General features: G+C 43.8%; 2 protein-coding genes across 2 annotated transcripts in view; both read left to right on the top strand.

The window, feature by feature from the left end:
• Positions 1-26802, top strand: part of LOC141127179 (cyclin-dependent kinase 8-like) — a 314815-nt gene that overhangs the window by 59291 nt on the left and 228722 nt on the right. The gene's annotated exons all lie outside the window — the stretch shown is intronic.
• LOC141127178 (cyclin-dependent kinase 8) overlaps positions 1-26802 on the top strand; it is a 145698-nt gene that overhangs the window by 104780 nt on the left and 14116 nt on the right. The window contains exons 8-10 of the mRNA XM_073613403.1: positions 4794-4863; positions 13568-13640; positions 15238-15335. Of these exons, the coding sequence (XP_073469504.1) occupies positions 4794-4863; positions 13568-13640; positions 15238-15335 (241 nt within the window). The remainder of the gene's footprint in view (positions 1-4793; positions 4864-13567; positions 13641-15237; positions 15336-26802) is intronic.

Raw genomic sequence — 26802 nt, 5'->3', positions numbered from 1 at the left:
TGGATGACATCGTTGCGAGTCTCACAGGAGGGAAGTGTAAATGTCTTCCACAGTCTGAAATGGGGGGAAAAGGGCGGTCCTTCTTCTTGGCACGCAATGGACCTGGTCTGGCGAGCCGAGAGCGGGGCTCCCTAGACCCACGGTTAAGGCCCCTTCAGCACTAAGGCACGCCCTCACCTATGTCCTAGTGTTCCGGCCTTGAACCCTGAAAAGGGTTTTTCCTTCCAATTCGTGTCTGTCACCAGAATGTTGGCAGTGCAAGCCCTGTTGCTTCAGGGTGTGCTTGTTCTAGTGGGTGCAGAATAGAGTCCATCCACATGGTGGTGGCATTCCTCCATAGGGACTTTCGGGCTTCTGTCGACATCACAGATGCTTATTTACGCACTTCAAGATGTGCCCAACACCAACACTTCCTCCACTTTACTGTGGTAAAAGAGCATTTTCCGCTCGTGGTGTTGACTTTTGATCTCGCCTCCACCCCTCGCGTACTCGCAAAGGTGTTGGCCCCCCAGTTCTGGCACATTTAGGTAAGCGGAGGATTGCGGTCCTGGGCTGCTTGGACGATCTTCTGTGAGCAGTGTTCTCAGCTACCCTGAGGGGCGACGTAGCTCTCTATACAGACCTCAGTTTTCAGTTGGCTTCTATACTACCTGTAGTCTGCTCCTTCCAGAAAATTGGATTATCTGGGCCTGACTCTGGTTTTATCTGGCCTGAGTGTTTCTTCCTCTGGTCAAACTCCAGAACTTGCATGCTGCGTTTCAACTACTGCTGTCTCGCAGGTGGGCCTCCCTGTGGTCCTGCAGGAGGTTGTTGGGCCTGATGGTATCTACCTTTTTCGAGGCGGTTCCATTTGAGCAGTTCCATACAAGCTCCTTTCAAGTGAGATCCTGGCCTAAAGTGCCCGAGATCTCTGGGTTTTCAGAGTTGGCTGAGCCAGAAAACCGGGTGTCCCTGGTCTGGTGGCTTCGCTCTCTGGGATTTCGGCAGGCACATCTTTTCTCCCCTTGTATTGGACAGTGGTCACCACCAATGCCAGTCTGCCTGGGTGGGGAGGTGTCCTGGGACTGGGTTCTGCTCAGGGTCGTTGGACGCTGGAAGAATCTGAACTGCTGGACAATATCCTGGAACTTTGAGTGATCAGACTATGTATGGATCATGGAGATCAACTTTGGGGGCTTCAGGTACGGATCCAGTCGGACGATGCCACGGCGTGGTCTATGTCAATCACCAGGGCAGAATGAAGAGTGTGTTGGCCGCCCTGACAGTAGCCAGCATCCTCCTGTGGGCAGAAAAATGCCTTGTTCCGGCACTCTCCGCTGTATGCATTCTAGGAGTGGAAAAAGGGCAGGCGATTGCCTCAGTCGGCTAGTGTTGGTCCACGAGGGTGGTCCCTTCACCCAGGACATGTTTAATCGAATATGTCTCTGATGGGGCACTCCCGAGGTAGACCTGTTGGCATCCCGGCTTAACGGAACGGTACTGAGGTTTCTGGCAAGGTTACGGGCTCCTCTGGTGGACATTGCAGACGCTCTGGTGGTGCCGGTATAGTCAAATCTACACCTCTCCTCCTCTCAAGAGTCTGCCACGGCTTTTACGTAGGATCGAGGCCGAAGGGATTCCGGTCATTCTATTGGGCCCAGATGGTCTTGTCGGTCTTGGTATGCCGACCTGGAGCACTTGGTCGCTGACGTCCCTTGGCGACTGCCTCTCACGGAGGTTCTATAGTCCCAAGGGCTGATCTTCCATCCTGCTTCAGTTTCTGGTTTTTGAAGGCCTGGCTGTTATGAGCCAGGTGCTGAAGTTACGACGGTGCTGAAGGCTAGGAAGCCTTCCTCTGGGAAGATTTACCACCAGACATGGATAGCATACATATCCTGGTGTGAGGCGCTTGCCATTTACCCTCGTTCTTTCTCAGGTGTCTCGGATTTCGACCTTCCTTCACAGGGGGGGGGGGGGGTTGAGCAGAACATGGCCTTGAGTACCATCAGGGGCCAGATGGCCTTGGCAATTTTCTTTGACATCCCCTGGTGTACTCCTTAATCAAGGGGTTTCGACATCTGCCTCCACCGGTGCGGTTGCCTCTACCGCTGTGGGATCTACTCTTGGTGCATTCTTTTCTACAGGAGCCTCCCTTTGAAAATTTTCGGGAGGTTCTCTGCTTGCTCTGTCCCAGAAGGTGGCTTTTTTGGTTGTTGTCAGCTCTGCTCGCAGAGTGTCAAAACTAAAGGAGTTACCATGTCATACTCCTTTACCTGGTGATCCACAAAGATGAAGTGGTTCTTCGCTCTTGTCAGTGGTTCCCTCCTCTGATTCCTTTTGATTAAGGACATTGTATTGCCTTCCCTGTGTCCCAGATCAAAATGTCCTAAGGGATTTACCTTATATGCCCTGGATTTGTTCGGGTGATTCGGGTGTATTTGGCAGTCACAGGGCCTTTTCAGAGATCAGACTCACTGTTTGTGATCATGGACGGGCCAAAAAGGGGGCTGTCTGCTGCTTCTGCGACGTTTCTAGATGGCTCAGACAGACCATGACTCTGGTCTATTGTATCAGGGGTTGGGTTCCTCCTTTCCCTGTTATGGCGCATTCTACTTGGCTGCTTATTGCTTCTTGGGTCTTCCATCAGGCTTCAGCTGCGCTGGTTTGCAAGGTGGCTACTTGGTCGTTGGTGTATGCTTTCACAAAATTCTTCAACGTGGCTGTGCTGGCATCTGAGGATGCTTCTTTTGGACGCAAGGTGTTGCGGGCTGCTGTTTAGAGGGTCTATTCTCTCTTGAAGGTGTATTGTTCTGGTTGGGCTCCAGTTTGTTTCTGTGTTGAGCTCCTGTTACCCGGTTGGCTCTTGTGTTTTAGCCTTGGGATTTTTCGTTGTCCCACCCCTCATGTTTGGCACTGCTTTGGGACGTCCCTATGGTTCTGAATAATGGAGCGCTGTGTCTGTCAATGAACTAATGAGAAAATAGGATTTTTGACTTACCGTAAAATCCATTTCTCTGAGTTCATTGACAGACACAGCACCCACCCCTCTAAGGAGTTTTTAATGCTTCTGACACTGCTTGTTACTAAACTGAAGGTCTATAGCAGAGAGGGGGGTGTATACCACCTAGGACTGCTCATAGACGTAGCCAAGTCTATTTTCCTGCTTAGTGTCCTACTCCTGTAGGGGGTGATATAACCCTATGGTTCTGAATAATGGAGCGCTGTGTCTGTCAATGAACTCAGAGAAACAGATTTTACGGTAAGTCAAAAATCCTATTATTCCTGACAACATCTTGGCACGCCTCACAGCTTCTGGCACACTGTAATCTGTAGTGACGAGACCAAAATAGTGCTTTATGGTCACAATCATGTTTGAAAAGTGGTCAACAAGGCCTATAGCGACAAGAATACTACCTCCACTGTGAAGCATGGCAGTGACTCCATGTTTTGGGGGGGTTGAGCTCTAAAAGCACGGGAAACCATGTGAAAATTAATGGCAAGATGAATGCAGCATGTAATCAGAAAATACTTGCAGACAATTTTGCATTCTTCTGCACGAAAGCTGCGCATGGGACGCTCTTGGACTTTCCAGCACAACAATGACCCTAAGCACAAAGGAAAGTTGACCCTCCAGTGGTTACAGCAGAAAAAGGTGAAGGTTCTGGAGTTGCCATCAGTCTCCTGACCTTATCGAGCCACTCTGGGGTGACCTCAAACATTAGGTACATGCAATACGACCAAAGACTTTGCATGACCTAGAGGCATTCTGTCAAGACGAATGGGCAGCTTTACCACCTGCACAAATTTTGGGCTTCATAGACCACTATTACAAAAGACTGCACACAGTCATTGATGCTAAAGGGGGCAATACACAGTATTAAGAACTAAGGGTATGCAGACTGTTGAACAGGGGTAATTTAATTTGTTGCCATTTTTGTTTTGGGAATGTGCCATTCTATTATGACCTACAATTGAATATAAATTCAATAAGAAATAAAAGAAATGTGTTTTGCTTGCTCATGTTTAAAAATGGTACATACTGTATATTGCCAATTCTCCAAGGGGATGCAAACTTTTTAGCACAACTGGATATATTCTGTCCAAAGATGGGAAGTCTGTTAGACTGAAAGTAAGGACCACACTATGAGAGGTTCTTTAGCACAGCAGTATGTATTTGCAATATTTTTAGCCATCCCTCTAACATTCCACCACTCTGCATCACTCTTTATTCTAAGCTTCCTTGTCCTTTATAGCAAAGCCACATTCTTCACTGCACCTCTGGCTGACATCACTTGATGACCAATTTCACTGAAAATTAATATTTTAGTTTTAAGTTGTTGCAGGCAGGATAAATCACATGCTGGCTTCTATATCTTGAGTTGAATCCAGTGGGGGGATATCCATACTTAAATACCTAGTTCACCCTGCTGTGTGATGGTCTTTTAAAAAGTCAAATGATGGTGGCAGGCTCCCCCTAATGGATTTTCCATAATTCAGAAAAAAATGAGTCGTCCTAGTTAGAAAATGGCACCTTCGTTTTGTCCTCATAGGAGTTGGTGACACAGACTACACTTCTACTCCTGTTTACTAAGCTCCTTCAAAATAGACATTTTTATGTAGCTGCAAACAAATTGTTTTGTGCTGACAAAACACAGGCGAATCCTCTTTTGGATGTTTACAGTGCACTGTAAGGGGAAAAAGGGCAGGATTGCTGGTGTGGGTAATGAGAACAGTTCGTCCTACAGATAGGTTTATCAATCTGTTTCATAAATGAGGGTCCAATGTATCTGACTTTTCTCTGTTCCTTTGTTTAGAAAAAGATTGGGAGGACATCAAAAAGATGCCTGAACACTCTACATTAATGAAGGATTTCCGCAGAAACACGTAAGTGATCTAATGAGTCTACCCCATTAGATGTCTGAAAATGTTTGTGCAGAAGATATTCTGAACATACTACCTAGGCTTGGGTATCTGTGGAGCTGTTAGCCCTGAAATATTAGAACTTTGTACCGTTCCTAGCACACCATGTTATCCAAATAAAGTCTACATAGTGAGCTGCTCAAATTTATGCTATTCAGAAACCGTCTATCTGAGGTCAATTGAGCAATGCGAGTAAAAGAATATAGTCTAAATAGGTGGCTTTTACCCAACTTCTTTGATGGAAATAAATTTGTGCCATGCCAGAGGATGCCTTCAACCCCCAATGACTGCTAAACAAATTCAGGAGTGGTCAGGATAAATGCCTTTTCATAATTTTCCCTTTTTTCTAATGAGGTCTTTGCTCACCATGGGCATTTATTAATGTGTACACACACACACATGCAAAAAGCCCTAAGAACTGTTAGTTATAGAGGTGTTCTGGCCCCCTCACGAAAAAAAAGTCAGCAGCTACAAATACTGTAGCTGCTGACTTTTAATATTAGGACACTTACTTATCCAGGGTTCCTGCGATTTCGGCAACCCAGCCGATGTTTGGATCGGCTGTGGGGTGCTGCCGCCGCCATTCCTGGTGAGGGTACCCTACTACGCATGTGTGAAGCAGGCTGTGCTTTCTAATTATCATTTAGCAGTCTGGCGTGCAGCATATAAAAGATTTTTCCCAAGTGTTTTGTGTCCTCACCTCCATACCACATATTATTTACTATAGTTATCACTTGAGCTTTCCTTGCTGTTACTGCATAAATTAAAAGGTTATGATGGAGACATTTTTATCAGCCAGGCGATAAAAAATAAGTTTGTTACATTAGGGATAAATGTGTATACAACATTTAAAGTGTTTGTTACCCTAACAAGAAACAGGATCCTGTTTCCTTAAAGCATGTTGTACAGCACAGTGTTTGTGTAATTTGGCCCCCTGTATAACCTAAAAAAACTTGGCTGATCATGCCTGGCTATGCCCTCCCCCTGTAAACTGACCACAGTTTGTCATAGCTGTTGATCCCTGACAACCGTGGTCAGTTTACATGCCTCCATCAAACGCAGCTCTCCTCTCCCTGTCCTCTCCCCTCTCTGCCTGTCAGCTCTGTCTACTCCCCAGCTCTCTCCTCCTGCTGCTATCATAACAACACAATAACCTTGCAACAATCCCCTCTGCTATATTAAAAAATTTCCCCAGTGGACATTGTTGCAAGGTTATTGCGTGGCTTAATAACCACTTTAACAAAGTTATCAGAATAAAATTAATTTAAATCAAACACAGCTAACGTCCTATCCAGTAATCCCTATGTAAGAGCTATGAATTATGTTGTTTCCTAAAGCCCATCTCTTAACCACTTCCAGCCCACGGACGTCATATGACATCCTGGGCTTTGGGCGGGTATATCTGAATGATGCCTGTAGTTACAGACATCATTCAGATATTGCAGGTTTCAGCCGGCGAATCTCTACACCATAGGAACGACCATAGCGGCCGTTCCGCTGCTTGATCGTTCCTATGGGAGGCGAGAGGGGACGTCCCCCCCCCTCCTGCTGCCCTCCGGTGCTTGCTCCGACTCACTGTTACGATCGGTGAGGCGGAGAGTGGATCCGCCGGCGCCGGATGTAGATCATAGAGATTTCCGGCGGACCAGATGGTCCCCGGAGTCTCTATGATCGTCGGAGGCCGGGCGCGATGTTATGACGTCACACCCGGCCTCTCCATTCAAAAAAACGGCGCCGCTTCGGCTGGGAAGCGGCAATCGTTTTTATTTTTTTATTTTTTTTTTATTTCAGGCTTCCCAGCCTAGTGGTGAGATATGGGGTCTTATTGACCCCATATCTCACTATTAAGAGCACCTGACATGTCATATTGCTATTACAAGGGATGTTTACATTCTTTACATTTACATTTTTCAAAAAAGTGTCAAAATAAAAAAATAAAAAAAATAAAATATAATTAACAATTAAAAAAAAAAAAAATGTTTAAAGCGCCGCTGTCCCCGTGTGCTCGCACGCAGAAGCGAACGCATACGTAAGTCCCGCCCACATATGAAAACGGTGTTCAAACCATACATGTGAGGTATCGCCGCGAACGTTGGAGCGAGAGCAATAATTTTGGCCCTAGACCTCCTCTGTAACTCAAAACATGTAACCAGTAAAAAAATTTCAAGCGTCGCCTATGGGGATTTTTAAGTACCGAACATTGGCGCCATTCCACGAGCGTGTGCAATTTTGAAGCGTGACATGTTAGGTATCTATTTACTCGGCGTAACTTCATCTTTCACAAAATGCAAAAACATTGGGCTAACTTTACTGTTTTGTTTTTTTTTTTTTAAACACAAAACTGTTTTTTTCCCCAAAAAAACGCGTTAGAAAAATTCCTGCGCAAATACTGTGTGAGATAAAAAGTTGCAACAACCGCCATTGTATTCTCTAGGGTCTTTGCTAAAAAAACATATAATGTTTGGGGGTTCTATGTAATTTTCTAGCAAAAAAATGATTTTTACATGTAGGAGAGAAATGTCAGAATTGGCCCGGTATTGAAGTGGTTAAAGTAGAACTATGGGCAAAACCTTTTTTTTTTTTTTTTTTTTTTTTTTTTTTCATTGTGGATAGAGCAAGGGAAGGTTATAACCCCTATCAGTTTTTTTTTTTTTTCCCCACCATCTGTGTACCATTGCAAATACCTTCACTTCCTGTCCCATAGCCAAACAGGAAGTGAGGGGAAATCCCTGCAAATTGAGGGAATTCCTTGGAGACCCCCAGGTCACCAGAACTAGTTTCCCCATCGGAAGTTTCCCCTCTATTACTTTTCTGGGGACAACCCAAAATTGGCGGTTTCTTTTACTTTCCTTTTCAATATTAATGGTAAACAGGACAAATAGAGAGGCTGAACCACCTTAACAGGGGCACAGACAGCGATAAAAACATGACAAGGGTTCCAATCCCTCTCCACTCTATACAAAACAAAAAAAAAGTTTGCCTTTAGTTATACTTTGTTTTTTTAATAATTACTACTACGAGGCCCTTGCCAAGATCTTGTCTTTAAGATAGAAGTTTGGGATTGTTAAAAAAAAAAAAAAAAAACAATTCTACTCACATAGGCGGATGCAGCATCGATCCCCAGCCGTCTCTGTAGTGAGAACCCTCCTTCGAGCAGAGAGCTGGGACCGTCAGTGAGCCATTCTTTTCTCTCCCCTCCAGCGCTCACTGGAGCACTGGGCTGTGGAGGGGGCAGGAGGGGCTGGCTCAGGCTCTCGGTGAATTGCTAAGAGGCAGAGTCAGGTGGCAGTTCAGGCATCTGCGCGAATCCCGGCCATATGGTTGGGATAATTTACGAGACTGAACTGGCTGAGTGACATAGACTGACAGGCGTTAGCACGCTGTTTGGCTGAAAATGGGTCACAGGAGTGCAGAACAAACTGCACTCTTGTGATCCACCGGAGTAGTAGGACAAAAAAATCTTTGTCCATACTTCTCCTTTTAAATATGCTCCTCTGTTTAATACTTGCCTATCCACGTTACTTATCAGCTTAGTGATCAATGATTCTACTGCTGCCATCACAGTTTTTGCTTGGATGATGCCCAGCGTGATCCAGCCTCTTTCTGAGATGTCTGAATAATCATTTTATTAAAATGGGAGAAGGGGTGTACAGATTTTAACGTATCAATCCCTCCAGGAGACCAGGTTGATTTTAGTCTTCATTCTCACAAATAATTCACATGTGATGGCGTACATTTAGCAATCTTGCACAAGGGGGGGGGGGGACGACACAGCGCTTTTATAGCCCAGTAGTATATTTGTTTTCTATATTGTACATTACAGGACACAGAGTCGGTTGTTATAACTACTTGGATTATACGCCACCCCTAAGTGAATGGGCACTGGTAGATCAAACAGGAAGTCCTCCCCTATATAACCCCTCCTACACAGGAAGCACTTCAATTTTTTGCCAGTGTCTGTAAGGTGGTGGTCACTGTTGTGGGATGCATGTGCTCTTGGAGTATACTTGGAGGTCCAGGTGGTAATATTTAGAATCATGGACTTCATTCGGATCCATTCGAAAGGGCTGTCAGCCAAAATGGATGGTACCTGAGCCTCATTGGAAGGATAGAAGATTCCTTGAGGTTTTTTCTGTAATGCAACCTTATGGCGCCGGACCCTGTGTAATGGAGCCCTGTGCAGTGAGTGTTCTGACCAAGGTGCTTTCCTGCAGGGTGCTATACAGGTCCAGGGGAGTGGACCCCACATTAAGGGGGACCCAGTCCCCCGAAGGTCTTTTATGACAGCTCGCCGTGATGGGTGAAGATTGGACCCCTGTTATGTTCAGAGTCCTGCAGCAGGAATGGTAAGTCTGCATTTGTTTGCAGTTTCTCTTTATTAAAAAGATCTGACTGTCTGGTGTTCTCTGTTGCCCCTAGGGGCAGTGTGTTGTTTGAAACTTGCTCTGTGTACTTCTTAGGGGTATGGGCTGCTGTTTCTCCTCCAGTCACTAGAGGGCACAGGGGCCTATTTCTATATAGGCAGGAAGTGGAGGGGTGGTCATATTGGCCATGTGCTCGGCAGATTCAGCTGGGCTTCTTAAGACATAACAGCAGCCCATGGATACTAGTGAAGTGCGAGTATTTACTATGGGAGAACGGTGTGGCCAGACAAGTCATGATTATATACTGCGTGCTTATTCCATGGGGCCTGTATAACTGTAAGTCGATACACCCCTAGCAGTGCACTTTAAAGTGGTGTGTCTCTAGAATAATGTGCATTTGACACAAAACCAGTATGGGGCCTGGTGCAGTTGAACAGGTACATACTTGCAAACTGGGCTAAAAGCTTATGTTTGATGAGAAGCTTATGTTTACTAAAAGGCTTATGTTTGCTAATAACACAAGGTTGCTAAAAACATGTCTGCATAAGGCGAATAGACTCTCTCGTGTCGCATAGACTCAACCCATGTAAGGCACATGACACCAGTGTTAATTTAGTCGGCTAAATGAATACTATTTTAGTCGACTAAAACTTAAAGCCATTTTAGTCCTAAGACTAAAATGAGACTAAAATTAAAATGACATTTTAGTCAAAAGACTATGCCTAAAACTAAATTGCAATTACTGAAATGTACTGGAGATTTTAGTCGACTAAAACGTAGGACATTTTAGTCTACTAAAATGCACTGGAGATTTAGTCCACTAAATACGACTAAAACTAAAACAATTGCAGAAGACTAAAATGGAACTAAAGCTAAAATGCCATTTTAGTCCTAAGACTAAAATGAACAATGTATGACACGTCGCATAGACTCGTGTCTGCGTATGGCACGTGTCGCATAGACTTGTGTTTGCGTAAGGCGCATAGACACATGACTACATGAGACACATTTTGTGTGTGTGTTTGTGTGTGTGTATATATATACGATTACACATAAATGTATGTTTTGCATAAACACATGGCCCAAGTGTGCAAGACCACTATTTGGTCTTTGGATTATACATCTACAGGATTTTTACCAGGTGGATGTCAATGTGGAGGATACTGCCTTTGGCCTCAGCGTATTACAAATAGCAGAGTAGGTCCTTCTCTGGTGGCAGTTTCTATGATGGTGTCTCCCTCCCCTCAAGGATATTGCTTTGGGATGTCCCAAGTAGTTGTTATAATAACCAGCTCTGTGTCCTGTGATGTATGATAAAGCAAATAGGATTTTTTTTAGGTCATACCTGTAAAATCCTTTTCGTTGAGTACATCACAGGACACAGAGGTCCCTCCCCTCTTTTGGGAATTTATTGCTTGGTACAAAACTGAAGTGCTTCCTGTGTAGGAGGGGTTATATAGGGGAGGACTTCCTCTTTGTTTTGATCTACCAGTGCCGATTAACCTATAGGTGGCGTATCACCCAAGTAGTTATTATAAAAACTGGCTCTGTGTCCTGTGATGTACGCAAAGAAAAAGATTTTTCAGGTAAGTATGATGAAAAAATCTTATTTTTGGGGGGTTTATAACCGCTTTCGGACCGCACATATACTGTGGCAGGGCAGCTGCGCGAAACTACGTATTTGTACGTTATTTGCTTCTTCCAGGACTGGGGCGCGCGCCGCCGGCGACGCAGCGGGTCTGATGGACGCGATGTCTGCTGAAAACCCGGCGATCATTTGCAGAGAGACAGAACGGCGGTCTGCCTATGTAAACAAGGAGATCGCCGTTCTCTCAGTGAGGGAGGTCTTGTGTTCCTGCTAAGCAGAAATACAGATCTCTCTTCCTCCAGTCAAACCATTCCCCACACAGTTGGCAAACACCCCCTAGGCACACATTTATACCTTTTGATCGCCCCTGATGTTAACCCTTTCCCTGCCAGTGTCATTTATTCTGTGACAGTGCATTTTTTTTAGCACTGATCACTGTATTGGTGTCACTGTACTGGTCCCCAAAAAAGATTGTCAGATTTGTCCACCGCAGTCCTGCTAAAAATTGCTGATTGCCGCCATTACTAGTAAAAGATATAAATTTTAAAAAAGTCCATAAACCTATCCCAAAGTTTGTATACTAGATAACTTTTGCGCTAACCAATCAATATACGCTTATTGGGAATTTTTTTTTTTACCAAAAACATATAGCAGAATACATATTGGCCCAAATTTTGATTTTTTTTTTTTTTTTTTTTTTTTTTTTATTGGATATGTTTTACAGCAATAAAAAGTATTGTATTTTCAGAATTGTCGCTTTTTTTGTTTATAGCTCAAAAAATAAAAACCACAGAGGTGATCAAATACCACCAAAAGAAATGTTTGGGTACAGTGTCGCACGACTGCGCAATTGTCAGTTAAAGTAAGGCAGTGCCGTATCGCAAAAAATGACCTGGTTAGGAAGGGGGTAAATCCTTCCGGGGCTGAAGTGGTTAATGATTACATGTTCAGCGTCCAGAAAAAAACAAAACATAGAAAATCCTCAGAATGTGAAAATGAAATGTTTTGAAACTGATTACAGCAAACATACATTTTATTGGCCAACCAATGGTTTTGTCATGAATTTCTACCGCTGTGAATAATGAAAGCCACAATGAGAGCAAGTAAGGACCACAGATCCCTTTCTTTTTCAGTTGTCAGTTAAAGCATCAAAGTGCCGTATCGCCAAAAATTCTCTGGTCAGGAGGGGGTGAAACCTTTTAGGGCTCAAATGGTTAATAGTTCTAAAAGACTGTTTTGCACCGCCAGACATTTTTACAGCGATTTTTGAACATTGCCACTTTTGTGCCTTAAAGTGATACTAAAGTCAGTTTTTTCATGTAAATAACGAACATGTCATACTTACCTGCTCTGTGCAGTGGTTTTGCATAGAGCAGCCCAGATCTTCCTCTTCTCTGGTCTCTCGCCAGCGCTCCTGGCTCCTGCCGAGTGCCCCCACAATAAGCAGCTTGCTATGGGGGCAGCTGAGCCATGGCTCTATGTGTCCATTCAGACACTGAGCCGCGGTTCTTCCCCACCCTCTCCCTCTCCTCATTGACTCACTGACTTTGACAACAGCGGGAGCCAATGACACTGTGCTGCTGTCTTAGCCAATGAGGAGGGAGAATCCCGGGCAGCCAAAACTCTCCTGTAACATCTCTGGATCGAGATGGGCTTAGGTAAGTATTGGGGGGGGGGGGGGGGCGGGGCTGAGGGGAGCTGCTGCACACAGAAGGTTTTAGATCTTAATGCATTAAGATCAAAAACCTTCTGACTTTACAACCACTTTAATTTGCATTTTCTCATATAGTGCTCTAGTGGTTTCATTGGTGCTTTTGTGTGGCTATTTTGGGAAGATAATGCCTTTGTTTTAGGCCCCTTTCACACTGGAGCGGTTTTCAGGCGGTATTGCGCTAAAAATACCGCTTGAAAATACCCGAGGGCTTTCACACTAAAGCGGTGCGCTGGCAGGACGGCTATAGCCGCGCTGTACGAGCGGATTTAACCCTTTTTCGGCCGCCAGCGGGGGTTAAAACCGAACCGCTTGCGGCCGAATACCGCTGCAAGAAGGACGGTACAGCAGCGCTAAAAATAGCGCTGTTGTACCGCCGACGCCCCCACCGCCCCAGTGTGAAAGGGGCCTTAAGGTGGTTTAGTCACAACAATCCCAAGGAGCAAAGGTAAGCAGTAACAACTTACATCTGCACCAGTACCGGTACACATACACGGAGCACCTTGGTTATACATGACATGAATACTGGTGAATGCTTCAGGGGTCATGCTGAGTGTTTTGGTTTGGCTGCACACTCTTTGCTCAGTGTGTTTGGAAGAGCACTGGAACCACTCATCACAAATGCATATTCTCTCTGTAAATCAAAATAAACTGCATCACATTCATAAGTGGGCATTGGCATGTGTTGTATTAGTATTTTTTTCCTGCTTTATTTTTCTTAAATTTTAAGCTGTGAGCAGCTACATTTTTTACAATGCGATTTTAATAAAAAGGTGTGTTAGAAGCAGGAAAGATTAAAAATAATTTTCCACATTTTTTACATTTTGCTGCAGATGTAAAATGCACCCCAGTGTATTCAGTGAGAATGAGACCCAAAAATCACATGTATAAGATATTGTATAGTGCAATTTGTGTGTAAAAAGTCCTTACTGTGCTGTTAGACCACTCTCAAAGTATAAACGTGATTTCCTCTTTTTTTTTTTTTTTTTTTTTTTTTTTTTTTAGGTATACCAACTGCAGCCTTATTAAATACATGGAAAAGCATAAAGTAAAACCAGACAGCAAAACATTCCACTTGGTAAGTTTTTCCTCTTGTTCTGATTTTTATAGCATAACTTTAAGGTCATTTGGGGTCAGGTCAGATTCTTGCTAAAGGACCACAAATGTTTCTGTCAGCATTGCTTTGCTGAAAAAAAGCGCAAATAAGTCCAATGGTGACATGCCACAATAAAAACTTCTTTCCCACTGTCCTAAACTTAAAGGATAAGTTCACCTTTTAAGGCAGAATTGCACTTTTCATAAAATTTTTGTAATTAACTATAGAAGCGTTCATTTTTCATCTGTCTATTTGGATTTTTAAAAATGCTTTTTGATTCCATCACTTCCTGTAGATCAGCAGCATACAGGAAGCTTTGAAAGCATGCACTGCCTTACTGAATCACAGAAAAGTGTGGCGTGTTCCACTCCTCCCTGATTACTATGTCACCTTCCACCCACTTTCTATAAAATCTGATTGCACAATCTCCTTCAGATCTACCATCACCTATGTAGTACATGGGCCTGCCTGATTTGATACAAATTGAATGGATTGTTTACGTGTGTCGTCCTTTTCCATAGGTTCTGGTAAATCTACAGAGATTGTACAATCAGATTGCGTATGGCCAGCTTTACACACGTACATGGGGAGAGTTGCTAGAGACACTCGGCTGTCAAGACCTGTTCACATCTCTGCATAGCGTGAACTCACATTTTTTTGGGGGCATTTTGGAGCGCTTTCTCTCATCACACATAAGGGGCAACCTATTCACTTGAATTGGCTGACCTACCTGCAACAATTGCCCCAAAGAAGCTCCAGAATTTTTTAGGAGCGGAGCGTGGTGCATTTTTACCACACTTGTTGGTGCGTTTGTTGCACAGCAAACGCATGCCTGCTATCCGCGCTTGGGGGGTGCCATTGAGGCAAAGTACACATTTTCTTTGCAGTTTGTAAATGCACAGATGTGAATGGAGCCTCATTATTCTTGTGTAAACACACCAATTTCACTATTAGGTGTGTCCCATTCACACCTAGCATAGTGGGAGTGCATGTGTTTTTTTGGCTTGTTTTTCTTGTGACACACAGGGCAGCTCATTGATTTCAGTGGACTTGTGTAGACTTGGCAAAGTAGCTCATGGCACATTTTGGCGTGTGGCCCTTTGCAAATTTGTCACTCGGTTTTTTACGTGGCAGAAATTTTGTTTCTGCGTTTCGGGTGACTAACACATAATGGCACCGAAAGCACAGTGCATAAAGGTGGCCATACAGTATACAATCTCATTTAGATTTACCAAACTATATAATAGGGGAACACACCATCTATGCAATCAGACATACCTTTGCACTACATAGATGGTAGATCTAAGGCTGCGTATTCAGTGAGAATGTTCTTCCTTGACATTGTATGTGTGCACAGAGGGAGGAAGGGAAAATACAGGGTATGTGTCTTAGAGGTCAGCGGGTGAACTCCTTCCTGTGTCTTACTGGTCTTCACAACTTAAGGGCCAGAGAGAGCCACAATGTAAGTGTAATTGTGCCAAAGGTATATTTACACTTTTAAATTCAGGGCTAAAACTCAGCCTAAAGTCTAATGAGATTTTTAACCCTTATTGAAATGCAACTAACGTGTTTTATAAAGCTTCAGAAACTCCTCACAATGGACCCAATAAAGAGAATTTCATCTGAGCAAGCTATGCAAGATCCGTATTTCCTTGAAGATCCACTTCCTACGTCAGAGTGAGTTACCAGTTTACCTAGCAAAAGTTTTCTCATCAGCCTGTTTATATGAGTAACCCTAATATCTTAATAAGCATTGTCACCCAAATTGTGTCCTATATCTTTTCATGTGACAACACTGAAGAAATGACACTTTGCTACAATGTTAAGTAGTGAGTGTACAGCTTGTATAACAGTGTAAATTTGCTGTCCCCTCAAAATAACTCAACACACAGCTATTAATGCCTAAACCGCTGGCAACAAAAGTGAGTACACTCCTAAGTGAAAATGTCCAAACTGGGCCCAATTAGCCATTTTCCCTCCCCGGTGTCATGTGACTCGTTAGTGTTAAAAACAGACAATCCTGTGAGCAACCAATTCCTAGATGCTTTATATTGTAAAGTGCTGCGTAAACTGTTGGCACTATATAAATCCTGTATAATAATAATAGATGCTAAAACGTAAATAAAATACCTAAAGCTGCTAGCGTTACACGTCACATATATTGTGCAAAAACAATTATAAATATATATACGCTGCGCTAAAAGGCATGTATAAGACGTGCACAGTAAATCTCAAATTAAATAAATAATGAACCAGTGAATTATAAATGTTAATACACATATATCATACTATGGATATAGTTAAGTGCCTAGTGCATAACTGTGTTTTACAAGCCAAAAAATAAAAATATTCCGTATATATTAAAAAAGCAGCAATATATCAAAGTGCTTCTGTGCTTTCATATAGTGTCCAAATAAGTGAATAATGACCGTGCTTTCATACAGTGTCAAAACATGTCAATAATGACTGTGCTGAAAAACGATCCTATAAGTGATTTAAATCATATAACAAAGTGCTCATGTGCATGCAAGTAGCGACCAATTGCGTCACTAATCCAGTATTGATAAAGGTCCGTGTAATCCAAGATCTGTGATTCAAGTGGTGCTAAGGCGTCATCACTCAGGTGCCCCCCTTAGGTAATAAATTCTCACCTTGGAACGTGTGACTTTGCGATTAAGCTAAGTCAAAATACGCATGTGAACCGCCTCTGGGCTCTATGATGGTATTAGGCTCCTGAATTCCTCAGCATACACCAACCGGAATATCAAAAAGGAAAAACTCGATAGAGCAAGTACAGTTTGTATACCAATGGTGGTCACTATTTCCCCTGAAGTAATCCCTGCATCGATACGCGTTGGGGAGGGGTCAGGACGGCATGGCAGGCATCTTGTGCACTGAGGAGGACACCCGCATCATCCTGATACCACCATTACAGCTTGTCAGTGAATGCCCAGGAGTAGCAGAGTAGACAAAGATATAGTATAGTTGTACATGCGAAAGCATATACACTATAACACAATTGTATGTGTCAGTAGTAGCTAAATTGGCAAAGTAGACAGAGGTTGTATATTTGTATATATGAAAAGCATATAAAGACTGACCTGATCCAATAATGGAACGGACGTAGAGACCAAGGGTAAGTGTGCAAAATGCCAAACAATATCTAGGGATGCGATCCCTAGAAAAAGGGAAAAGTGTATTGGTGAAAAAAAATAATTGATGTCCAGCACAAGATCAGTGCTTGAGTAAAGGTGATATATGTACCTTTTGCAGGATGAATGGCTTGGCAACAGCAGAGTCCACTGTAGAGTGTGAGCTAGTGAGAGGGGAAATGCCAGCCATGTCCACCTCCCAATTTGGAACCCCCGGAGGGGCAGGGCAGGCTCCACCCCAAACGCCATGTGAGGATTGCGAGACACGCCGACGCCAAAGGCAGCCGTCAAAAGGGAGTGTAGATACGCAGTCATCTCCCGGCCGTCCGTGATGACGTGCTACACCCAAATGGATGACGCCGCTACTACAGACGTCACCTGATGGGTGCAGAAACATGACGCCGATATGTAGGTGGCCCCCTCCGTCTGAAGTGTATTCCAACATAACGACCCCAAACACACCTCCAAGACTACCACTGCCTTGCTAAAGAAGCTGAGGGTAAAGGTGATGGATTTGCCAAGCGTGTCGCCAGACCTAAACCCTATTGAGCATCTGTGGGGCATCCTCAAACGGAAGGTGGAAGAGTGCAAGGTCTCTAACATCCACCAGCTCTGTGATGTCATCATGGAGGAGTGGAAGAGGACTCCAGTGGCAACCTGTGAAGCTCTGGTGAACTCCATGCCCAAGAGGGTTGAGGCAGTGCTGGAAAATAATGGTGGCCACACAAAATATTGACACTTTGGGCCCAATTTGTACTATTTCACTTAGGGGTGTACTCTTGTTGCCAGCGATTTAGACATTAATGGCTGTGTGTTGAGTTATTTTGAGGGGACAACAAATTTACACTGTTATGCAAGCTGTACACTCACTACTTTACATTGTGTGTGTGTGTATGTATGTATGTGTGTGTGTATATATATATATATATATATATATATATATATATATATATATATATATATATATATATATATATATATATATACTCTCTTTTTAAATAAATTGAAAATCACTTTTGAGATTAACCGCTTCCTGACCAACTGCCACAGTTATACATCGGCTCGCTGGGAGCAGGCGCCAGGGAACACAGTTAACCCCTAGATCGCCCCCTAGAGTTAACCCTTCACTGCCCGTGACATTTTTACAGTAATCAATGCATTTTTATAGCATCGATCACTGTATTATTGCCAATGGTCCCAAAAATGTGTCAAAATTTTCCGCCATAATGTCGCAGTCATGATAAAAATTGCAGATCAATCACCATTACTAGTAAAAAAAAAAAATAATAATAAAAATGCCATAAAACTATGCCCTATTTTGTAGACGCTATAAATTTTGCGCAAAAACCAATCAATATACGCTGCTTGCGATTTTTTATTGTGTATATTGGTTTGCGCAAAAGTTATAGCGCCTACAAACTAGGGTACATTTTCTGGAATTTACACAGCCTTTAATTTATGACTGCCTATGTCGTTTCTTGAGGTGCTAAAATGGCAGGGCAATACAAAACCCCCACAAACGACCCCATTTTTGAAAGTAGACACCCAAAGGAAATTGCTGAGAGGCATGTTGAGCCCATTGAATATTCATTTTTTTTTTTTGTCCCAAGTGATTGAATAATGACAAAAAAAATTACAAAAAGTTGTCACTAAATGATATATATTGCTCACACAGGCCATGGGCATATGTGGAATTGCACCCCAAAATACATTTAGCTGCTTCTCCTGAGTATGGGGCCTAGCCGCGTACGGGGCCCCGAAAACCAAATCACCGCCTTCAGGATTTCTAAGGGCGTAAATTTTTGATTTTACTCCTCACTACCTATCACATAGTAGGTGAGGTTGAAAAAAGACACAAGTCCATCAAGTCCAACCTATGTGTGTGATTATGTGTCAGTATTACATTGTATATCCCTGTATGTTGCGGTCATTCAGGTGCATTCAGGTGCTTATCTAATAGTTTCTTGAAGCTATCAATGCTCCCCGCTGAGACCACCGCCTGTGGAAGGGAATTCCACATCCTTGCCGCTCTTACAGTAAAGAACCCTCTACGTAGTTTAAGGTTAAACCTCTTTTCTTCTCATTTTAATGAGTGACCACGAGTCTTGTTAAACTCTCTTCTGCGAAAAAGTTTTAACCCTATTGTGGGGTCACCAGTCCAGTATTTGTAAATTGAAATCATATCCCCTCTCAAGCGTCTCTTCTCCAGAGAGAATAAGTTCAGTGCTTGCAACCTTTCCTCATAACTAAGATCCTCCAGACCCTTTATTAGCTTTGTTGCCCTTCTTTGTACTCGCTCCATTTCCAGTACATCCTTCCTGAGGACTGGTGCCCAGAACTGGACCGCATACTCCAGGTGCGGCCGGACCAGAGTCTTGTAGAGCGGGAGAATTATCGTTTTATCTCTGGAGTTGATCCCCCTTTTAATGCATGCCAATATTCTGTTTGCTTTGTTAGCAGCAGCTTGGCATTTCATGCCATCTACTAGGACCCCCAGATCCTTTTCCATCCTAGATTCCCCCAGAGGTTCTCCCCCCAGTGTATAGATTGCATTCATATTTTTGCCACCCAAATGCATTATTTTACATTTTTCTACATTGAACCTCATTTGCCATGTAGTCGCCCACCCCATTAATTTGTTCAGGTCTTTTTGCAAGGTTTCCACGTCCTGCGGAGAAGTTATTGCCCTGCTTAGCTTAGTATCGTCTGCAAATACAGAGATTGAACTGTTTATCCCATCCTCTAGATCGTTTATGAACAAATTCAATAGGATTGGTCCCAGCACAGAACCCTGCGGAACCCCACTACCCACCCCTGACCATTCCGAGTACTCCCCATTTATCACCACCCTCTGAACTCGCCCTTGTAGCCAGTTTTCAATCCATGTACTCACCCTATGGTCCATGGCAATGGACCTTATCTTGTACAGTAAACGTTTATGGGGAACTGTGTCAAATGCTTTTGCAAAATCCAGATACACCACGTCTACGGGCCTTCCTTTATCTAGATGGCAACTCACCTCCTTATAGAAGGTTAATAGATTGGTTTGGCAAGAACGATTCTTCATGAATCCATGCTGATTACTGCTAATGATACCGTTCTTATTACTAAAATCTTGTATATAGTCCCTTATCATCCCCTCCAAGAGTTTACATACTATTGATGTTAGGCTAACTGGTCTGTAATTCCCAGGGATGTATTTTGGGCCCTTTTTAAATATTGGTGCTACATTGGCTTTTCTCCAATCAGCTGGTACCATTCCAGTCAGTAGACTATCTGTAAAAATTAGGAACAACGGTCTGGCAATCACTTGACTGAGTTCCCTAAGTACCCTTGGATGCAAGCCATCTGGTCCCGGTGATTTATTAATGTTAAGTTTCTCAAATCTATTTTTAATTCCGTCCTCTGTTAACCATGGAGGTGCTTCCTGTGTTGTGTCATGAGGATAAACACTGCAGTTTTGGTTACTGAAGCCCCCTGATTCACTTGTGAAGACTGAGGAGAAGAATAAATTCAATACCTTTGCCATCTCCCCATCCTTTGTAACCAGATGTCCTTCCTCATTCTTTATGGGGCCAATATGGTCTGTCCTCCCTTTTTTACTGTTTACATACTTAAAGAATTTCTTGGGATTTTTTTTGCTCTCCTCCGCTATGTGTCTTTCATGTTCTATCTTAGCCGTCCTAATTGCACCCTTACATTTCCTGTTGCATTCTTTATAAAGTCTGAATGCTGAGGATGATCCCTCAACCTTGTATTTTTTGAAGGCCTTCTGCTTTGCTTTTATATGCATTTTTACATTGGAGTCAAGCCATCCAGGACTTTTGTTCGCTCTTTTAAATTTATTACCCAATGGGATACATTGGCTAATGCCCTTATTTAATATGCTCTTAAAGCAAACCCATCTCTCCTCCGTATTCTTTGTTCCTAATATTTTATCCCAGTTAATGCCTTTTAGCAAGGTTTGTAGTTTAGGGAAGTTGGCTCTTTTGAAATTCAGTGTCTTTGTATTCCCTTTATGTTTCCTATTTGTGTGATTTATACTGAAACTAATTGACCTGTGATCGCTGTTACCTAAATTGCCCCGTATTTCCACATCCGTGATCAGGTCTATATTGTTGATAATCAGTAGATCCAGTAATGATTTATTTCTAGTTGGTGTGTCTACCATCTGACCCATAAAATTGTCCTGCAAGACATTAAGGAATTGGCGAGCCTTAAATGAATGCGCGGTTCCCTCCACCCAGTCTATGTCTGGATAATTAAAATCCCCCATTATGATAACACTTCCCATCCTTGCTGCTAATCCAATTTGTGATAGGAGATCCGTCTCCACTTCCTCCCTCAGGTTAGGGGGCCTATAGCATACTCCCAGTATTATTTTCCCCTTAGCTTCATCCCTTTGGAGCTCTACCCATAAGGATTCCACCTCCTCCCTAGCTCCCTTAGTGATGTCATCTCTCACATTCACTTGTACATTATTCTTGATATATAGGCATACCCCTCCCCCTTTTTTACCCTCCCTATCCTTACGGTAAAGGGTATACCCTTGAATGTTTGCCAGCCAATCATGAGAGCTGTTGAACCAGGTCTCTGAAATTCCCACAAAATCCAAATCCTCCTCGTACAACAGTATCTCTAGTTCACCCATCTTGTCTGCCATGCTCCTGGCATTGGTGAACATGCCACATAGTTTAGACCGGTCGCATATTGTCCTCGTATTGGGTGTTTCGAGATTGCAACTAGGACTTGCTACTATACTCACCTTGTGTTTTTGTGCTTTGGTTAACCTAACACTAATGCCCCCAATACTACCCTCTGGAATATCTTCCGCGCTGGCTATCTCTGCCTCTGGACCCTCCCCCCCATCGCCTAGTTTAAAAACCCCTCTAACTTTTTGGCCATCTTCATTCCCAGCAGATCTGAACCCTCCTCATTTAGGTGCAGTCCGTCCCTTCTATAGTACCGGTTACCGACTGAGAAGTCGGCCCAGTCCTCCAGGAACCCAAACCCCTCCTTACTACACCAGCTCTTCAGCCACTTGTTTACTTCCCTAATCTCCCTCTTCCTTTCTGGTGTGGCTCGATGTACCGATAATATTCCTGAGAATACTACCTTGGAGGTCCTTTTCCTCAATTTAGCTCCTAAGTCCCTAAAATCGTTCTTTAGGACACTCCATCTGCCTCTGACTTTGTCATTGGTGCCAACGTGCACCATGACAGCCGGGTCTTCCCCAGCCCCTCCCAGTAATCTGTCCACAAGATCCGTGATGTGCCGAACCCGAGCGCCCAGTAGACAACATACTGTTCGGCGCTTTAGGTCTTGGTTACAGATTGCCCTCTCTGTCCTTCTTAGAATTGAGTCCCCTACCACCAGAATCTGTCTTTCCTTTCCCTTTGCTGCCCCCCCACTCTCACTGGAGGAGTTCTTCCCCCGGCAGCTAGGAGAGTCCCTCAGCTCCAGCAGTGCTGGTCCCTGACTGGTTTCACCAATGTCACTCAAAGTAGCGTACTTATTGGGATGCTCCAGTCCTAGATCGGCCTCCCTGGCACTTCCCCCTCTACCCCTCCTGACTGTCACCCATCTATTCTTTGCTAGTGCCTGCACCTCTTTGTCTCCACCCGCCTCTGTGCTGGCCCCTGCCGGCACCTGCCGTGTACATTCCTGGCTCACCTTTAGTATGGAGGGACTTCTCAGTGCTGACAGTTGCTTCCCCAGATTCAGAACCTGGGCTTCCAGGGAAACAATGTGCTTACAGTTTTAAATCACAGTTTTAAAGGCCATAAAATGCCCAGATGGCATAACCCCCCCCCCCAAATGACCCCATTTTGGAAAGTAGACACCCGAAGCTATTTGCTTTGAGGCATGTTGAGTCCATGGAATATTTTATATTTTGACACAAGTTGCGGGAAAGTGACAAATTTTTTTTTTTTTTTTTTTTGCACAAAGTTGTCACTAAATGATATATTGCATACACAGGCCATGGGCATATGTGGAATTGCACCCCAAAATACATTTAGCTGCTTCTCCTGAGTATGGGGATACCACATGTGTGGGACTTTTTAGGAGCCTAGCCGCGTACGGGGCCCCGAAAACCAATCACCGCCTTCAGGATTTCGAAGGGTGTAAATTTTTGATTTCACTCTTCACTGCCTATCACAGTTTCGGAAGCCATGGAATGCCCAGGTGGCACAAACCCCCCCCAAATGACCCCATTTTGGAAAGTAGACACCCCAAGCTATTTGCTGAGAGGCATGGTGAGTATTTTGCAGCTCTCATTTGTTTTTGAAAATGAAGAAAGACAAGAAAAAATTTTATTTTTTTTTTCAATTTTCAAAACTTTGTGACAAAAAGTGAGGTTTGCAAAATACTCACTATACCTCTCAGCAAATAGCTTGGGGTGTCTACTTTCCAAAATGGGGTCATTTGGGGGGGGGGGGGGGGGTTTGCCACCTGGGCATTCCATGGCCTCCGAAACTGTGATAGGCAGTGAAGAGTGAAATCAAAAATGTACGCCCTTAGAAAGCCTGAAGGCGGTGCTTGGTTTTCAGGGTCCCGTGCGCGGCTAGGCTCCCAAAAAGTCCCACATACTCAGGAGAAGCAACAGAATGTATTTTGGGGTGTAATTTCACATATTCCCATGGCATGTTTGAGCAATATATAATTTAGTGACAACTTTGTGCAAAAAAAAAAACATTTGTCTCTTTCCCGCAACTTGTCACAATATAAAATATTCCATGGACTCAACATGCCTCTCAGCAAATAGCTTGGGGTGTCTACTTTCCAAAATGGGGTCATTTGGGGGGGTTTTGAACTGTCCTGGCATTTTATGCACAACATTTAGAAGCTTATGTCATACATCACCCACTCTTCTAACCACTTGAAGACAAAGCCCTTTCTGACACTTTTTGATTACATGAAAAAATTATTTTTTTTTGCAAGAAAATTACTTTGAACCCCCAAACATTATTATATATTTTTTTAAAGCAAATGCCCTACAGATTAAAATGGTGGGTGTTTCATTTTTTTTTTTCACACAGTATTTGCGCAGCGATTTTTCAAACGCATTTTTTGGGGAAAAAACACACTTTTTTAAATTTTAATGCACTAAAACACACTATATTGCCCAAATGTTTGATGGAATAAAAAAGATGATTTTAGGCCGAGTACATGGATACCAAACATGACATGCTTTAAAACTGCGCACAAATGTGCAGTGGCAACAAAATTAATACATTTTTAAAAGCCTTTAAAAGCCTTTACAGGTTATCACTTTAGATTTACAGAGGAGGTCTACTGCTAAAATTACTGCCCTCGATCTGACCTTCGCGGAGATACCTCACATGCATGGTGCAATTGCTGTTTACATTTGACGCCAGACCGACGCTTGCCTTAGCGCGAGAGCAGGGGGGACAGGGGTGCTTTTTTTTTTTCTTTATTATTTTTTTGCTTTTTTATCTTATTTTTAAACTGTTCCTTTCATTTTTTTTTTTTTTTTTTTTTTTAAATCATTTTTATTGTTATCTCAGGGAATGTAAATATCACCTATGATAGCAATAGGTAGTGACAGGTACTCTTTTTTTGAAAAAATTGGGGTCTATTAGACCCTAGATTTCTCCTCTGCCCTCAAAGCATCTGACCACACCAAGATCGGTGTGATAAAATGCTTTCCCAATTTCCCAATGGCGCTGTTTACATCTGGCGAAATCTAAGTCATAAAATGCTCGTAGCTTCCGGTTTCTTAGGCCATAGAGATGTTTGGAGCCACTCTGGTCTCTGATCAGCTCTATGGTCAGCTGGCTGAATCACCGGCTGCATTCTCAGGTTCCCTGTTGAGACAGGAGAGCCAGAGAAAAACACGGAAGACGGTGGGGGGGCATTCCTTCCCACTGCTTGTAAAAGCAGTCTAGAGGCTAATTAGCCGCTAGGATTGCTTTTACATGAAAGCTGACCGCTGGCTGAAAAGAATGATACCAAGATGATACCTAAACCTGCAGGCATCATTCTGGTATAACCACTCAAAGTCGTGAATGGCGTACCTGAAGACAAAAAAATGGTTAATAATAAAGCACAGTAAACGGTAAAGTATAAAAAATTGCATACCTGAAAAGCAAACATGATAAAACATAACAATAAAACATTGCAGAATAGAATACAGTAAAAAAGAGCAGAACAATAGAGAGAGAGAACAATGAAACAACAACTATTTTTTTTATTTTATATTGTGTTTTTTTTTTTTTTTTTTACACTTTTTTTTGTAACTGTAACTTTTATAACTGTAACCGGTTCCAGGTTCGGGTCTCTCAAAATGCGATGGCATCTTGGGAGACTCTGTGAAATGGCGCCTAGTCTGTGGAATGCTGTACCCTACGCTAATACTCAACTAGTTTATGGTAGCGTTCAAAACATTCACCAATGCAAAGACCAGGATCGTCAGGACAGGAGGGACAATAATAGCGGGTGTCACGCCTATATCCGCGCTTGCTACAGACACAACATCTTTTTTGGGGGGTTCGTTGGGTAGGGGTACTCGGGAGGACATAAAGAAAATGCCTCTCATGCAGCCGACTGCATTTGGTTGGTGATGTGAATGGGGGAATTACGGGTGCTGCAAAAGTGGTGGGTTCCCAATTAGGATTGGCGAATGCAGCAGGAAGGGCATTATGGGCACGACGGGCCTGTGTTTGTCTTCTTGGTGGCAGCGGGACACTACTTGTGCTTGCCACCTCACCAGCTTGAACTGCACTTATGGGACTCGCCACATCACCAAGTGTTACTGCAGTGCTGGTTTGACTACGACCGGGGTGTACTAGGCCGTACGGTGCGTGCGTGGGTGTTAGCGGTACTGGCGCTAATCTGACGCTGCCTGGGGCTGGTGCCTGCCAGTTCACCAAAATGCTACCAAAAAACTGTTAGCGATCGCAGGGATCAGGCCTGACTCTGCGAACGCTGCAGTTATGCGTTTAGTGTTTTGTAAGTGACAGTGATCAATACTGCACTTGGGTGGGCCAGGCGGAGGGGCAAAACGCAGGTGCTAGCAGGTATCTGGGCTGATCCCGCTAACACTGCGTTTTTGGGAACTCTAAACTGCTGGGAACGCTAGTATAGATCTGATCGGATCAGATATTGATCCGTTCAGATACTATACCACTAAGGGAGGCGTATGCTGCGTGCGTGGGTGTTAGCGGTACTGGCGCTAATCTGACGCTGCCTGGGGCGACGCATATCACCGCCGGGCGATCAGGGGGCTAAACCTTTATTCGGTAATAAACGGCGGGTGCCCTGACACTATAAAAAATAAACGAACTAACCAGCGTCAACCGTAACGGTTATACGGTGATCAGTGGTGAAAGGGTTAACTAGGGGGCAATCAAGGGGTTAAAACCTTTATTAGGTAGTATATGGGGGTCCCTGTCAATATAAAACGCTGACGGCGAACCTAAATATTTACATCCCTAACTAGCGTCACCAGCGACACTAATACAGTGATCAGAATAATGATCGCTTAGCGACACTGGCGACGGGGGGTGATCAAGGGGTTAAAACTTTATTAGGGGGGTACCCTAGACCTAAAGGGGGCTAATACTAACTGCCCTTACACAGTAACAAACACTATCTCACTGTCACAAACTGACACCATGCAGTAATCAGAAAAAAAAAAAAACTGCTTGGTGTCAGTGTGACGGGGGGAGGGGTGATCGGGGGTGTAAAGTGTGCCTGGCATGTTCTACTGTGTGTGCACTCACTCAGATGTCTTCTCTCCTCGGCACCGGAACGGAAACTGCCGAGCCGAGGAGAGATGACATCACATCCCCTGCCTATGTGTACTACACATAGGCAGGGGAGGATTCTCATTGGCTGGGAGCGATCGCGAGGGGGGGGGCCACGAATGTTTGGCTTCCCCCTCATCTCTGAACGGTCCCAGACCAAAGCCGACCGCCTCGTGCGCCGGGGGGGGGGTCCGATTGGACCCTCCGGGAAGGCAATCACGT

The sequence above is a fragment of the Aquarana catesbeiana genome, linkage group LG02 (assembly GCF_042186555.1).
Source record: "Aquarana catesbeiana isolate 2022-GZ linkage group LG02, ASM4218655v1, whole genome shotgun sequence".
Lineage (NCBI taxonomy): Eukaryota > Metazoa > Chordata > Amphibia > Anura > Ranidae > Aquarana > Aquarana catesbeiana.
Note: the sequence above shows the minus strand (reverse complement) of the source record. Positions and strands in the feature narration are given on the sequence as shown.